This window comes from Capra hircus, chromosome 2 (assembly GCF_001704415.2).
Source record: "Capra hircus breed San Clemente chromosome 2, ASM170441v1, whole genome shotgun sequence".
NCBI lineage: Eukaryota > Metazoa > Chordata > Mammalia > Artiodactyla > Bovidae > Capra > Capra hircus.
Window position 1 is genome coordinate 37,850,246 of NC_030809.1, and position 14,851 is coordinate 37,865,096.

The 14,851-nt window shown below is 38.7% G+C and overlaps 1 protein-coding gene and 1 pseudogene across 1 annotated transcript in view; both read left to right on the forward strand.

The window, feature by feature from the left end:
• The window catches only part of ACADL (acyl-CoA dehydrogenase, long chain), a 44,446-nt gene that overhangs the window by 7,667 nt on the left and 21,928 nt on the right, over nt 1-14,851 (forward strand). The window contains exons 2-8 of the mRNA XM_018059958.1: nt 1,954-2,109; nt 3,113-3,250; nt 6,292-6,456; nt 6,781-6,847; nt 12,720-12,884; nt 13,536-13,637; nt 14,340-14,453. Of these exons, the coding sequence (XP_017915447.1) occupies nt 1,954-2,109; nt 3,113-3,250; nt 6,292-6,456; nt 6,781-6,847; nt 12,720-12,884; nt 13,536-13,637; nt 14,340-14,453 (907 nt within the window). The remainder of the gene's footprint in view (nt 1-1,953; nt 2,110-3,112; nt 3,251-6,291; nt 6,457-6,780; nt 6,848-12,719; nt 12,885-13,535; nt 13,638-14,339; nt 14,454-14,851) is intronic.
• LOC102170743 lies at nt 3,936-6,185 on the forward strand (annotated as a pseudogene).

Genomic DNA, 14,851 nt, shown 5'->3' on the forward strand with positions numbered 1-14,851 from the left:
CAGCCTTCTTTATGGTCCAACTTATGAATCTCTGTCCATAGTTCTTCAGGCATTCTGTCTATTAAATCTAATTCCTTGAATCTATTTGTCACTTCCACTGTATAATCGTAAGGAATTTGATTTGGGTCATATCCGAATGGCCTAGTAGTTTTCCCTATTTTCTTCAATTTAAGTCTGAATTTTGCAATAAGGAGTTCATGATCTGAGCCACAGTCAGCTCCTGGTTGTTTTTGCTCACTGTATAGAGCTTCTTCATCTTCAGCTGCAAGGTCTATAATCAATCTGATTTCAGTATTGACCTGATTTCCTGGCCTATAGGCAGCCCCCTTCTCCCTTTGTCCTCACTAGACCTTTCCTTATGTGCACACAGAACTGTATCTCTCTCTTCTCCTTCTTATAATGTAAGTCTAGCTTCTTGGTTTAGATTCCAGCTTTAGGACCTCATTGAAAAGTAATTACCTCCTCAAAGCCATATCTCCAAATACCATTACATTGGGAGTTTGAGCTTCAACATATGAATTGGGTTGAAGGGAGGGAAGCGAGTGCAATTTAGTCCATTGCATTTCAGTTCATTCCATTAAGCAGAGACAAAAATAGTCCACTTCAGGGGGAAAAAAAGAAATGCCTAATTGCCAATAAAGAAGACTTAATCTTTTCTGGACTAAGAAGAAGAGGAAGAAAGAGGAAAAGGAAGGAAAAGATAGGATCAGATCAGAGTCTAAAAAGGAGGAGAGAAATCCAAAACAGTATCATGCAAAACAGAAAAATACTTTTGGACAATATTCAAATATATGATAAAAAGTTTTTTTAGATGTGAGCTCAAAAGGTACAGAGTGATACACAGAGTTTTGAAATCTTTTTAGGTGTACCCCTAAGGAGAGGGGAGATCTGAATTCAGACCATTTAACAAAAGGAACTACAGAGATGTCTTTTCTGAAGCCTGGTATGGGGCACTGCAGGGAGATGAAAGGCCAGTTTCCAAAGATCTTGAATAATTCTGGACTAATCCCTACAGAGACTAGTGGCCATTGTGATATCGCTTTACAGTTAGGTTGTAATGTAGCAATAAAAATCAACACGATCCTGCTGATGTATGGCAAAAACCATCACAGTATTGTAAAGTAATTATCCTCCAATTAAAATTAATTAATCAATTAAAAAATCATCACAGTTGGCCTGTTATATGCCTGCCATTTGAAATTGTATAACTCTGGATAAAATATTGATGGGGATTACATTATTTTAAATACTGTACATTACATGAAAACATATCAATATTATTCTTCCTGACTTGCATAGGAGATTCCACATATAAGTGATGGCTCAGATGGTGGGGAATCTGCTTGCAATGTGGGAGACCCAGGTTCGATCCCTGGGTTAGAAAGATCCCCTGGAGAAGAGAACGGCTACTGGCTCCAGGATTCTTGCATGGAGAATCCCATGGAGAGAGTAGCCTGGCAGACCATGGAGTCGTGCAGAGTCAGACACAACTGAGCAACTGACTACATGATGATAATTATTCTATTGTACTATTTGAATTTTACATTATTCAGTTGACATCACGTAAATTTTATATTCTTTAATCAGTATCACATGACAGTGCTCATCTACCTCAGCTCACACATGTGATTAGTTCTAGGCACGGTGTCCTCTTTATGGATTTGGAAGTAAAGTTTACATTGAATCAGGGTAAGCTACTTCTTAACCTCATCCAATGGAGGCAGATCCTAAAGTGGTTCTGCTCAAATCTGAACCAGTTTGTATGATTTCAGACTCTCTACTTGTCTCTAAAGTGCCTTGGGGGCGGGGTGGGGGATGAGGGGGTAGGGGTGGAGGGGAGTCAGAATTTTGTCCATGTTATCCTATAGAATTAATTTTCCATATTGTTCGATGACGTTAATTTGGATGTGAAGAGTAACCTTTGAATTTTCTTAATGTGTTTGTATTTTTAAGATGTTCTCATTCTGGAGGTGAAGAGCGTCTAGAAACTTCTTCTGCTAAAAAATTAACAGATATAGGAACTAGAAGAATCTTCTCTTTAGAGCATGACATTTTCCGGGAAAGTGTAAGGAAGTTTTTTCAAGAAGAAGTGATTCCTTTTCATGCAGAGTAAGTGGCACATTTTCTTTTAAAGTAATACACATTAGAAGTCCAAGAAGGACTGTTTTCTAGAATGCTCTTTGTTGTTTCATAGAAACAGTACTGTGTTCAGTGCTTTGTTAACATTTTTACCACTGTTCAATATAATAGTGTAAGGTTACGGGATTCTTCAACTAGTTCAGGGGCTTTCCTGGTAGCTTAGCAGGTAAAAATCCCTCCTGCCAATGTAAGAGACTCAGGTTCATTGGGTGCCCATTCCAGTATTCTTGCCTGGAGAATTGCATGGACAGAGGACCTTGGTGAACTAACTGTAAGCAACCCATCCGTGGTGTTGCAAAGAGTTGGACACAACAGAGCGGACATGCATGCATAAACTAGTTCAAAGCTTCTTAAATGAATTTTAAAATACACAATTAAAAAATATATGTTAAGGGGCTCTCCTGGTGGTCCAGTGGTTAAGACTTCATCTTCCAATGCAGGGGGTGCCGGTTCGATCCCTGGCTAAGGAACTAGGATCCCACATGCCTTGTGGCCAAAGGACCAAAACATAAAACAGAAGCAATATTATAACAAAATCAACAAAGACTTTTAAAAATTAAAGATATTTATTTGTTGACCTAAGACAAGTTGATTGCCTGTTATTTCTCTAGCAAAGAAAAAAATTCAGGATCAGCAGAGAATTGCAGTTCAGGGTCTGCAACCACGGTGATCTGTGTGCAAGCCCCCCCAAAGCAAGGGAAGGAGAACATGTTCATAGAGAGGAAAAGGAAGTTGGGAGGACTGGGATAAACACAGAGCCCATGGCTTTTCAGTGGCTGAGCCCTTGCTGGGAAAAAGGAGTCTTTCTTATTCCTGTTGGGCCCTACTATTGTCACAGAGTATGAGAGCACCCCCTTTATTATCTTAAATTAAGGGACCATTCCTGCTCAAAATCATTCATAAATTCAAATTGTAGCCATATAAATAATATGAAAACACTTTTTCTGATATTAAAATGTTTTGTTATTTGCAGATGGGAGAAAGCTGGAGAAGTAAGTAGGGAGCTTTGGGAAAAAGCTGGAAAACAAGGACTGCTTGGTATCAATATTGGAGATCACCATGGTGGCATTGGGGGGGACTTGTATTCATCAGCTATTATTTGGGAGGAGCAGTAAGTATGAAAACATTTGAAGTTGAGTCTTGTTTTGTTATCTCTCCTTTCTGAGATGATTTTAAAATGATTTCTAATCTTCTTATAAGATTGAAAATCTCCTTTTAAGTTGATAAAGTAGTGGCTTCATTTCTAATTGACCCATGTGACTGTTTCAGAGATTTCAGTTGATAAATGAGGAAAAGATTTGAACCATCAATTCATCAAAAAAGAAATGCAAATAGCTTTTTAAATGAAAAAGTTTACCCTTTCTACCAATCAGATAGAAATTAAGTTATATCCCAGGGACGGGGGAGCCTGGTAGGCTGCCGTCTATGGGGTTGCACAGAGTCGGACACAACTGAAGCGACTTAGCAGCAGCAGCAGCACCAGAGATATATCATTTTGAGTACAAAAGGTAGTCCAAATGAAAAGTCATAATACTCAGTGCTGACAAGCTTGCAGGTAAAAGTGACTCATATACTCTTGGTAGCATTATATATTGGAGCAATAAGTGCTTTGGTGATTAAAATCATGGCTACATAAAAAATGAAAATATTTCTACTCTTTGGATGCCATTTTGGGGAATTTGTCCTTAGGAAATAATTTGTTAGAAAAAAAATAACAGCTATGTACAAACATCATTGCCTTGTTAGATTATTATCTCCCAAATTTGGAAGCAATCTAAGTATATGGCTGTGGGAGAATGAATAAGGATATCCGTGCCATGACCACAGCTGTATTCAGTTAGTTCAGTCACTCAGTCATGTCCTACTCTTTGTGACCCCATGGACTACAGCATGCCAGGCTTCCCTGTCCGTCACACACTCCCAGAATTTACTCAAACTCATGTCCATTGAGTCGGTGATGCCATCCAACCATCTTATCCTCTGTCATCCCCTTCTTCTTCTGCCTTCAATTTTTCCCAGCATCAGGGTCTTTTCCAATGAGTCAGATCTTCACATCAGGTGGCCAAAGTATTGGAGTTTCAGCTTCAGCATCAGTCCTTCCAATGAATATTCAGGACTGATCTCTTGCAAGGATGTACCTCCCTGGTGGCTCAGACGGTAAAGCGTCTGTCTACAGTGCGGGAAACCCGGGTTCGATCCCTGGGTTGGGAAGATCCCCTGGAAAATAAAATGGCAGTCCACTCCAGGACTATTGTCTGGAAAATCCCATGGGCAGAGGAGCCTGGTAGGCTACAGTCCATGGGGTCGTAACTAGTCGCACACGACTGAGCGAATTCACTTCACTTCACTTCACTTCTTCACTTCACTTCACTTATCTCCTGCAAGGATCTCCATGCAGTTCAGAGGACTCTCAAGAATCTTCTCCAACACCACAGTTCAAAAGCATCAATTCTTCATCTCTCAGCTTTCTTCACAGTCCAACTCTCACATCCATACATGACCACTGGAAAAATCGTAGCCTTGACTAGATGGACCTTCGTTGGCAAAGTAATGTCTCTGCTTTTTATATGCTATCTAGGTTGGTCATAACTTTTCTTCCAAGGAGCAAGCATCTTTTAATTTCATGGTTGCAATCACCATCTGCAGTGATTTTGGAGCCCCCCAAAATAAAGTCAGTCACTGTTTCCACTGTTTCGCAATCTATTTTCCATGAAGTGAGGGACCCTGATGCCATGATCTTAGTTTTCTGTATGTTGAGCTTTAAGCCAAATTTTTCACTCTCCTCTTTCACTTTCATCAAGAGGCTCTTTAATTTTTCTTCGCTTTCTGCCATAAGTGTAGTGTCATCTGCATATCTGAGGTTATTTATATTTCTTCCAGCAATCTTGATTCCAGCTTGTGCTTCATCCACTCCAGCATTTCTCATGATGTACTCTACGTATAAGTTAAATAAGCAGGGTAACAGTATATAGCCTTGATGTGCTCCTTTCCCAATTTGGAACCAGTCTGTTGTTCCATGTCCAGTTCTAATACAGCTGTATTAGAAATACATATATCCTTATGGCAAAGGTCATTTGCTAAAATGAATATGATTACTGTGTTTAGGGTAATACAGTTGTAGGTGGTAAATTTTTTTTAATGTTTTATCTTTTAATTCATTAAATAAGTGATCATTGAGCTCTGCTAGGGCACTGTTATTATGTTAGAGCCAAAAATTAAAAGGTTAGCAAAAACAAAGAGAGAAAACCTTCAGGAACTTCATGGGTTTGTGAGGAGACAAGCTATCAGCACATAATGTGATAAGGGTTTAGTACTGCCCTTTGAACAACTATTTCCTGGCCACTGGCTGCCAGAAACATATTGAAGTGGATGATGAATGAAGACTTCAACAAAAACTTCATACCTTTTGTGAGAAATGTATGGCCACAGACACTGACACTCTAGGTGAAGAAAAGGATTATGTGGTCCAAGTCGGTAGGAATGACAAACAGGGTTTCCCATGAAGCAAGGTGTCTTGACCCATGACCAAGTCTGCCTGCTACTGAGTGAGGGGCATTCCTGTTATAGACTGAGGAAGACCAGGGGAAAAAAGAGCACATCTGTACGGGTTTGCATTGTGGATGCCAATCTAAGTGTTCTCGATATGGTCATTGAAAATAGCGAGAAGGATATTCCTGGACTCACTGTTGTGCCTCATCCCCTAGGGCCCAAAAGAGCTAGCAGAATCCGAAAACTTTTTAGTCTCTTTAAAGATGATGTCCACCCGTATGTTGTGAGAAAGCCTCTAAACAAAGAAGGTTAGAGACCCAGGACCAGAACACCCAAGATTCAGTGCCTGTTACTCCCCGTGTTCTGCAACACAACCATCGGCATATTGCTCTGGAGAAACAGCAAACTAAGAAAAAGAAGGGAGAGGTTACAGAATATGATAAACTTTTGGCCAAGAGAAGGAAGGAGGCCAAAGTAAAATGCCAGGAACAGTTTGCCCAGAGATGTTCTAAGAGTAACAAATGAATAAGATCAGACATCAAAAAAAAAAAAAAAAAGACCTCCTAGTACTTGTTGTTTTCTAATTAAGAATCAGAGGAACTAAAAAGAGAAAAAAATAACTGTGTTGTGCTTTAAATTGTCTTCTCTTTTTTTCTTCCTAAGAGCATATTCAAATTGTACAGGCCCAGGTTTTAGTCTTCATTCAGATATCGTCATGCCCTATATTTCAAACTATGGTTCAGAAGAACAGATTAAGCACTTCATCCCCGAGATGGTTGCAGGGAGATGTATTGGTGCCATAGCAATGACAGAGCCTGGGGCTGGAAGGTAAATCAACTTTTGGTTGGTTTTGAAATCTCAGAAGCAAGGCCCTAACCACAAATATGAATGAGTATAGATCTTGTTATGCTCTGTAAAAATCAGGCCACTCTATGAATCTCAATCAAATATTCATTTGTATAAACAGTTTAGAATATATCAGTTTAGAATATATAGATTTTTCAGTGCATTTGTGTGAACATTCCTAATATTAGTTAAATGTCAATTTTTATAATGATGTAGCAATAATTATCACAGTAGATACATAACAACATTTGCATAGTTTATTTTTTACCAATTAATGACTTTTTAAATCAATTCTTTCAATTATAGTGATTTGCAAGGAATAAGAACAAATGCCAAAAAGGATGGAAGTGACTGGATTCTCAATGGAAGCAAGGTTTGTAAAGAATGGCTTCCATAACTCTCCTCTCTGGAGTCATGCTGTGGGTAACAAAGCCTTAAAGACTACTCATCACTGAGTCTTCTCAGATCTCTGATTCACATGGGAATTGTTTATTTGAGCTGGCACAGGAACTGAGCTGATTTGTTTTGGAGACAGTAAGAACTGTACAGCAGTCATATTACCTGGGATATATTCCTCTTCTTTGTTCTGTTTGCGTGTTCTCTCACTAATATGGAAAATGTTGTTTTAGCTTCCAGGCAGCCTTTTTCAAACCAGAAAAAGAGGTGAGGCTTACTTACATTGTCCAAATAGAGGACAAACAATAGTTAATGAATTTGATGTTGATGAAAGATGAGGGGAAAGACTTCTTATAAATATCAAGAAGAGTTTCAAAAGATCTTAAGAGGAAAAGTATTTTTAATAGAATTTAAAAGCCCTTCAACCTTTCTGAGCATCACAGCAATCCACTGATAGAATTGGAGAGCACCTGCGATTAAAATTATAGATAGGCTCAGAAGTAAATGTATCTTTTAGAGTCCCACACCACTGATGGCAGAGGTTTTTGTTTACCTAAATGGCACCCCACTCCAGTATTTTTGCCTGGAAAATCCCATGGATGGAGGAGCCTGGTAGGCTGCAGTCCATGGGGTCGCAGAGTCGGACATGACTGAACGACTTCACTTTCACTTTTCACTTTCATGCATTGGAGAAGGAAATGGCAACCCACTCCAGTGTTCTTGCCTGGAGAATCCCAGGGACGGGGGAGCCTGGTGGGCTGCCATCTATGGAGTGGCACAGAGTCGGACACAACTGAAGCGACTTAGCAGCAGCAAACCTGTGTCTAGTGTACACCCAGTAAAAATTTATTGATGACTGAGTGTTAAGTGAAGAAAAGGTATTCATTGTCTTCACTAAGGCTATCTTTCCAAAAGTTTCAAAGACTACTGAACAACTAAAATGTCTTTCAACATTTAAAAAATTTTTGTTAGGTTTTTTTTGTGTGTTTCTTTTTTTCTTTTTAAAAAATTTTTCGCTGCACCATGTGACATATCGGGTCTTAGTTCCACAACCAAAGATCACACCCATACCGCCTGCATTGGAAGCACAGAGACTTAACCACTGGACAGCCAGGGAAGACCAAAAATTTTCTCATTTGTTTTCAACTAAGACCTTTGCATTTGCAAAATCATAAGCTTGAATGTTGTGATGCTGTTAAATTGCTCTAAAGCTTTCTAAACATCCAGTTTCTGTACTTATATCATCAAGGATTAATAACAGTTTGTGGACTGACATCAGTTTGATGAACACATTTTGAGTAGCCAAGTTCTAAAGACCATTCCATTATCTAGTTTCATAATTAATTACTTTGGTTTTGGTTGCACTGAGTCTTTGCTGCTGTGTATAGGCTTTCTCTAGTTGCAGCAAGTAGGGGCTACTCTCTAGTTGTGGTATGTCAGCTTCTTGTCGTGGTGGCTTCTCTTGTTGCAGAACATGGGCTCCAGGCATACAAGGCTTCAGTAGTTGCAGCTCCTGGGCTCCAGAATGCAGGCTCAGCAGTTGTTGTATACGGGCCTTAGTTGCCCTATGGCATGAGGAGTCTTCCTGGACCAGGGATAGAACCTGTGTACCCTGCATTGCCAGGCATATTCTTAACCTTTGGACCACCAGGGAAGTCCACATAGTTATTATACAGAAAAACAATCTGCAGCATCAACAACATTGGGAAATGTGTCCTACTTCTCACTCTTTGAGAAGCTGGTATGTATCATAAACTTTTAAAAGTTGGATTATGCCTGTAAGAAAAAGGAAATTCTCTTTTTGTAGACTGTCTTGAATAACTGATGTTTTTCAAACGTGTCTGCTTTCTCAGTATCTTAGTCATATCTGACACTTTGCGAACCATGGACCATAGCCCACCAAGCTCCTCTGTCCACGGAATTTTCCAGGCAAAAATACTGGAGCAAGTTGCCATTTCCTCCTCCAGGATCTTCCTGACCCAGGGATGGAACCTGAGTCTCCTGCATCTCTTGCACTGGCAGGCGGGTTCTTTACCACTGAGCCACCTGGGAAGCCAAATATACTTTAAGAAATATTAATCTGAGTTATTTTTCTAAGGATTATAATAAACAGGTGCTAATTATTAATATGATATGTGACCAATTAACTCTCTGCACAGAAAGGGCTTGTTTTGGTGGAAGAGTAGGGTATTTGGTCGAAAGTGAAATGGGAACTGTTCTCCTAAGATTCCAACTTTCTAAGTCGGCCCAATCTTCTCAGTTAGACCCTTCTGTGGGAACCACCCAGGAAAATACCTGAGATTTTCAAAAAAACTATTAGGCCTAGTAAAAAATTTAAAGGAAGCAGCAAGTAAGTAAATATATTACGTCAATAAGATGGCTTAATATATACCTACTAAAGCATCAATACAAACTTTTTAATTGTATAAGAAAATAATTGTATTAAGTGAAAAGATCATATAAACATTTAAATGAAATGTTTAGCTGGTATAGAATCCACCTGCAATGTGGGAGACCTGGGTTTGATCCCTGGGTTGGGAAGATCCCCTGGAGAAGGGAAAGGCTACCCACTCCAGTATTCTGGCCTAGAGAAATCCATGGATTGTATGGTCTGTGGGGTTGCAAAGAGTCAGACATGACTGAGTGACTTTCACTTCATGCGTATAAAATGTAAATATAGAATAATTTCAACTATATTAAAAGAAAAAAGATCAGAAAGGAATTTCTCAATGATATTTGTATGATGGCTTCATGGAGGATTTTTTTTCCCTTTTTCTTTGTAATACTGTATACTATCTACATCTGTAAAGAATGTTTGTTATAGGCATTCAATACCAAACAAAAAATAAATGATGCCCTCACTAGGGATAATCTCAGCCCCATAAAAAGTTTTGACTGTTTTAATTAAGAAAGAAGTCAAAGTAATCTCATACAAAGAGAATTCTCTTGTAATTTTATTAGAAAACAGGATCAGTCATGGTGGAAATGCTCACATTTTAAGTATTAGTAATATAAAAATAACAAACACTGGTTCAGAAATTCAACTGGTAACTGCATAGATGGTCTTTATTATTTAGACAGGTAGGAAATTGAGAGACCTAAATGGCTTTTGAGCAAGTTTCTCTACTGGAGAAACACTGTAGAAAAAAAAAAATATGTTTACCATGATGTGCACAATTTTTTTTGAGGAGTATGTTTTTCTCACTTTTTGAGCAAACATCCTTGAAGGCCTTCTATATGCCAGACCTTGTTCTAAGCACTGAAGATACGTGCATAGAAAAGAGTTCCCACCCTCAAGGAACTACTAGAGATGTTGAGAGTTTTTAACGGTTATGTCACTTACAGCTATGCCATCACCAGTGCTTTCATTTGCTGTCATGCATGTACATGGCGCTAACATCACTCCCATCTCCCATTATTGCTTAGTATCAGCACTCTGTATTTTAGAGATGAATCTTCTTATAAGAGGCATCGATGGTAGGTGATGAGAGTAACCAACACCATTTTATGTCTGTCCTGTTTCAAAGGGACAGAGACAGGATTAAATAATTTGTATAGAGTTTGACAGATACTAAGATCACTGCAGATGGTGACTGCAGCCATGAAATTAAAAGACACTTGTTCCTTGGAAGAAAAGCTATGACTAACCTAGACAGCATATTAAAAAGCAGAGACACTGCTTTGATGACAAATGTCTGGAGACTCAAAGCTATGATTTTTCTGGTAATCATGTATGGATGTGTGAGAGTTGGACCATAAAGAAAGCTGTGCACTGAAGAACTGATACTTTTGAACTGTGGTGTTGGAGAAGACTCTTGAGAGTCCCTTGGACAGCAAGGAGATCAAACCAGTCCATCCTAAAGGAAATCAGTCCTGAACATTCATTGGAAGCACTGATGCTGAAGCTGAAACTCCAATACTTTGGCCACCTGATCCAAAGAACTGACTCATTGGAAAAGACCCTGATACTGGGAAATATTGAAGGCAGGAGGATAAGGGGATGACAGAGGATGAGATGATTGGATGGCATTGCCAACTCAATGGACATGAGTTTGAGCAAGCTCTGGGAGATGGTGATGGATAGGGAGGCCTGGCATGCTGTAGTCCATGATGTCACAAAGAGTTGGACCAGACTGAGCAACTGAACTGAAAGATGGTAAATTTAGGATGTATAGAGCAGTTAATCCAGTCTGGGGAATTTGGGGAGATTTTTTGTAGGAGGTGATGTCTGAACTTAGTGCAAGAAGAGTAGAATTCATTGTAGCAGAGTTGGAAAAGGGCCTCTCAAGCAGAGGAAACAAGATTTCCAAAGACCCGTAGGTAAAAATGACCTCAGAACATTGGGGACAGCAAGTCATGCAGTAGATGTGACCTAAAACAAAGGAATGAGGAGAAAGTGGGATAAGAGATAAGGCTGGATTGGTAAGCTAGTGCCACTATGTGATGAACCCTGCTAAAAAAAAAACCCTGAAAAAGTGTTGAAATAGATTAGAAAGAATTGTATGTCAAATTGAATATTATGTAGGATAATAACATGATTTATTGACCATTCACTGACATTAGGAAGGGGGCTTCCCAAGTGGCACAGTGGAAAAGAACCTGCCTGCCAATGCAGGAGACCTGGGTTCAGTCTCTGGGTTGAGAAGATCCCCTGGAGGAGGAAATGGCAACCCACTCCAGAATTTTGCCTGGAAAATTCCGTGGACAGAGGAGTCTGGTAGGCTACAACCCTTGGGGTCACAGAGTCTGACACAACTAAGTGCACATGTACATCGTACCCTGTCATGGGGAAAACCAGATTGATACTCCGGATTAAAGAGGAGTAGAGGTAGGAAGAAGTATGTTCCTTGAATTATCAGATGGAACTATCAGAAGCAGGTAGATATTCAGATCTGGAACCTAGCAAGAAATCTGGCTTAGATAAAGATTTGGAGTCATCAGCCTATGGATAGCACCTGAAGCCACGGAAGCTGCTGAGAGGACCAAGGAAAGATACAGAATGAGGAGGTAGTTGTTCATATTTACTTTGTGTATATTTGTCTTCTGGATAAATATCTGATAAACTAATATCTTACTGAGTTTGTTGTTTTATCGCTCCTTAATCAGTCCATGGATTCTACAGTCCGTGGAATTCTTCAGGCCAGAATACTGGAGTGGGTAGCCATTCCCTTCTCCAGGGGAAATTCCCAACCCAGGGATCGAACCCAGGTCTGCCACATTGCAGGTAGATTCTTTACCAGCTAAGCCATCAGGGAAGCCCAAGAAGACTGGAGTGGGTAGCCTGTCCCTCCTCCAGCGGATCTTCCCAACTCAGGAATCGAACCAGGGTCTCCTGCATTGCAGGCAGATTCTTTACCAGCTGAGCTGCCAGGGAAGCCCTCCTTAATCAGTACCTTTCTTATTTAGGCCATCTATCATGAAATCAAAAACTGTGCCTTTTCAAAAACTGATAAATCTGAAAGTGCAAATACTTCAATAGCATCATACCATTCAGAGCAGATTCCATTTTCTCATCTGAAGCTTCTTTCTAAAATACAGTGCATCATTTTTATAGATAATTTTGTTTTAATTTAAATAGAACATAATAATCATTCATTATTATTGTTATTTACAATATTGATAGTAGGAAGAAAATGTATAGAATTCATTCTTTGAAACATTGAATAATTTCCCCTCATGTAATTGCCTCATGTATGAATAATCAACACTGCAACTATTTGGAGAGGTTACAGAGAGAGGTATAAACATGTTTTGTTTGGTTTAGTTTTCTCAAATGTTTTTGCCCAGTCTTGACTTACACATGGACCTGAGTTATTGTGGATCATCACAGAATACTTGGGGTTTTGCAGGTATTTGTCACTAATGGGTGGCTGTGTGACACTGTGATCGTCGTAGCAGTCACAAATCGAGAGGCTCACTCTCCTGCCCATGGCATTAGCCTTTTTCTGGTGGAAAATGGAATGAAAGGATTTATCAAGGGACGAAAGATAGATAAAATTGGACTAAAAGCCCAGGTAAGTCATAATACGAATTTGTTTTCATAATATAAATCATTTATAATATAAATATATTGTTTATATACAACTGAGTTTACTCAGTTATGCTTTATATATAGAACTACGTACAGCACAATCATACCTTTCTTCCTATGCTGGATTCTTAAAATATGCTTTTTCAGAAATGATTGTGGAAATTTATTCCACTGTTTATGCAACTGTTGTCAGCAGTAGAAGTGAATTAGGATATTTTGAAAATCTGCTTTAGAGCATTAACTGCCTAATAATACTGTCTGTTTTTGAAATTGAATTATGAAATAACAGGAAATATTTTTTTCTACTACTTGGTAATTATTTAGTAATTTTTTTGTTACCAAAAAGAAAAACATGTTTTACTTGATATGCATTAGAAATCCTTAGCGCTCAATATCTACAGAACAGAACAGTATTAGAACTAGAATGACAGTGTATCACAGTGGGAAAGCCACTTTTGGAATCAGATAGACCTCGATTTGAATCCCAGGTTTACCGCTTACTAATTCTGATCATTAACAACTTCATCTTGTCTGCCAATATGTTTTGTTTTCTGAATGGCAATACTAATCACCTCATCAGGTTCTTGGGAGATTTAAATGAGGTAATTCTGTACTCAATCGTATGATCCCTTAGGATACTGCAGAATTTTTCTTTGAAGATGTACGGTTGCCAGCAGGTGCCCTACTTGGAGAAGAGAATAAAGGTTTCTATTACCTCATGCAAGAGCTTCCACAGGTCAGAAGTATTAAAAGAATGCACCTTTTGATTAGGCGATGGACTGGAATAGAATAATACAGGACTGTATCAATCCATGCATACAAAATTTGTGATGTAGCCAGTCATTTGACTATAACTTGAAGTTGTAAAATATACATATATTTTATATATTATATATAATTTATTTTTTATATATTATATATATACATACAAAAATCATATGATTTTTGTAGACTGGTTGTATGAATAAGAGAACGCAAGGATATCCGACTAAAGCTTATAAGTGAGTCAGGAAAATAAGATTTTCAGTCCTATGATTCCTTCTTGGAATGATTTTAGTATTTTACCTGCAAGTCAAGAATTTTTGGCTCTCTGTAAGGAAACAGCCAAAATATTTGCCAAGTTCTTTTTTTTAAAAATAATACTCAAACAGCTTTGGAATTTCTTTTCTCATAAGTAAGTAAAGAGAAGAGGGAAATGAATTACTTATATATATCTGTATAAAGACAGTCATACATAAAGGTAAAAGATTTTTTTAAGAGACTTATTATAGATGATCAAAATAGTTTTATAAATCTTGGTGAGAGTCTTTTCTTATAAAGAGTTAAATAAATTAATCTTTAGGAGTTTTATAAAGATTATTTATGTGATTTATTGTCATTTAAATCATATGAAAATCACTTGTGTAATTAGAGTAATTATCTAATTTGGGGACTACAGGAAAGGCTGATAGTTTCCGAGATAGCAGTTTCAGCCAGTGAATTCATGTTTGAGGAAACCAGGGACTACGTTAAACAAAGAAAAGCTTTTGGGAAGACAGTTGCAGATTTACAGGTAAGCTTTTCATTGGTATTACGTAGTCTCATTTTCCCTGGCAGCTCAGCTACTAAATAATCTGCCTGCAATGCAGGAGACCATGGTTCAATTCCTGGGTTGGGAAGATCCGCTGGAGAAGGGATGGGCTACCCACTCCAGTCTTCTTGGGCTTCCCTGGTGGCTCAGTTGGTAAAGAATCCACCTGCAATTTGGCAGACCTGGTTTTGATCCCTGGGTTGGGAAGATCTCCTGGAGAAGGGAAAGGCTAGCCACTCCAGTATTTTGACCTAGAGAATCCCGGGCTGTATAGTCCATGGGGTCTCAAAGAGTCAGACATGACTGAGCGACTTTCCCTTTCACATAGTCTCAATTTGCTCATCTGAAATATGTCTCAGCTAAACATGAATGTGGAGTAA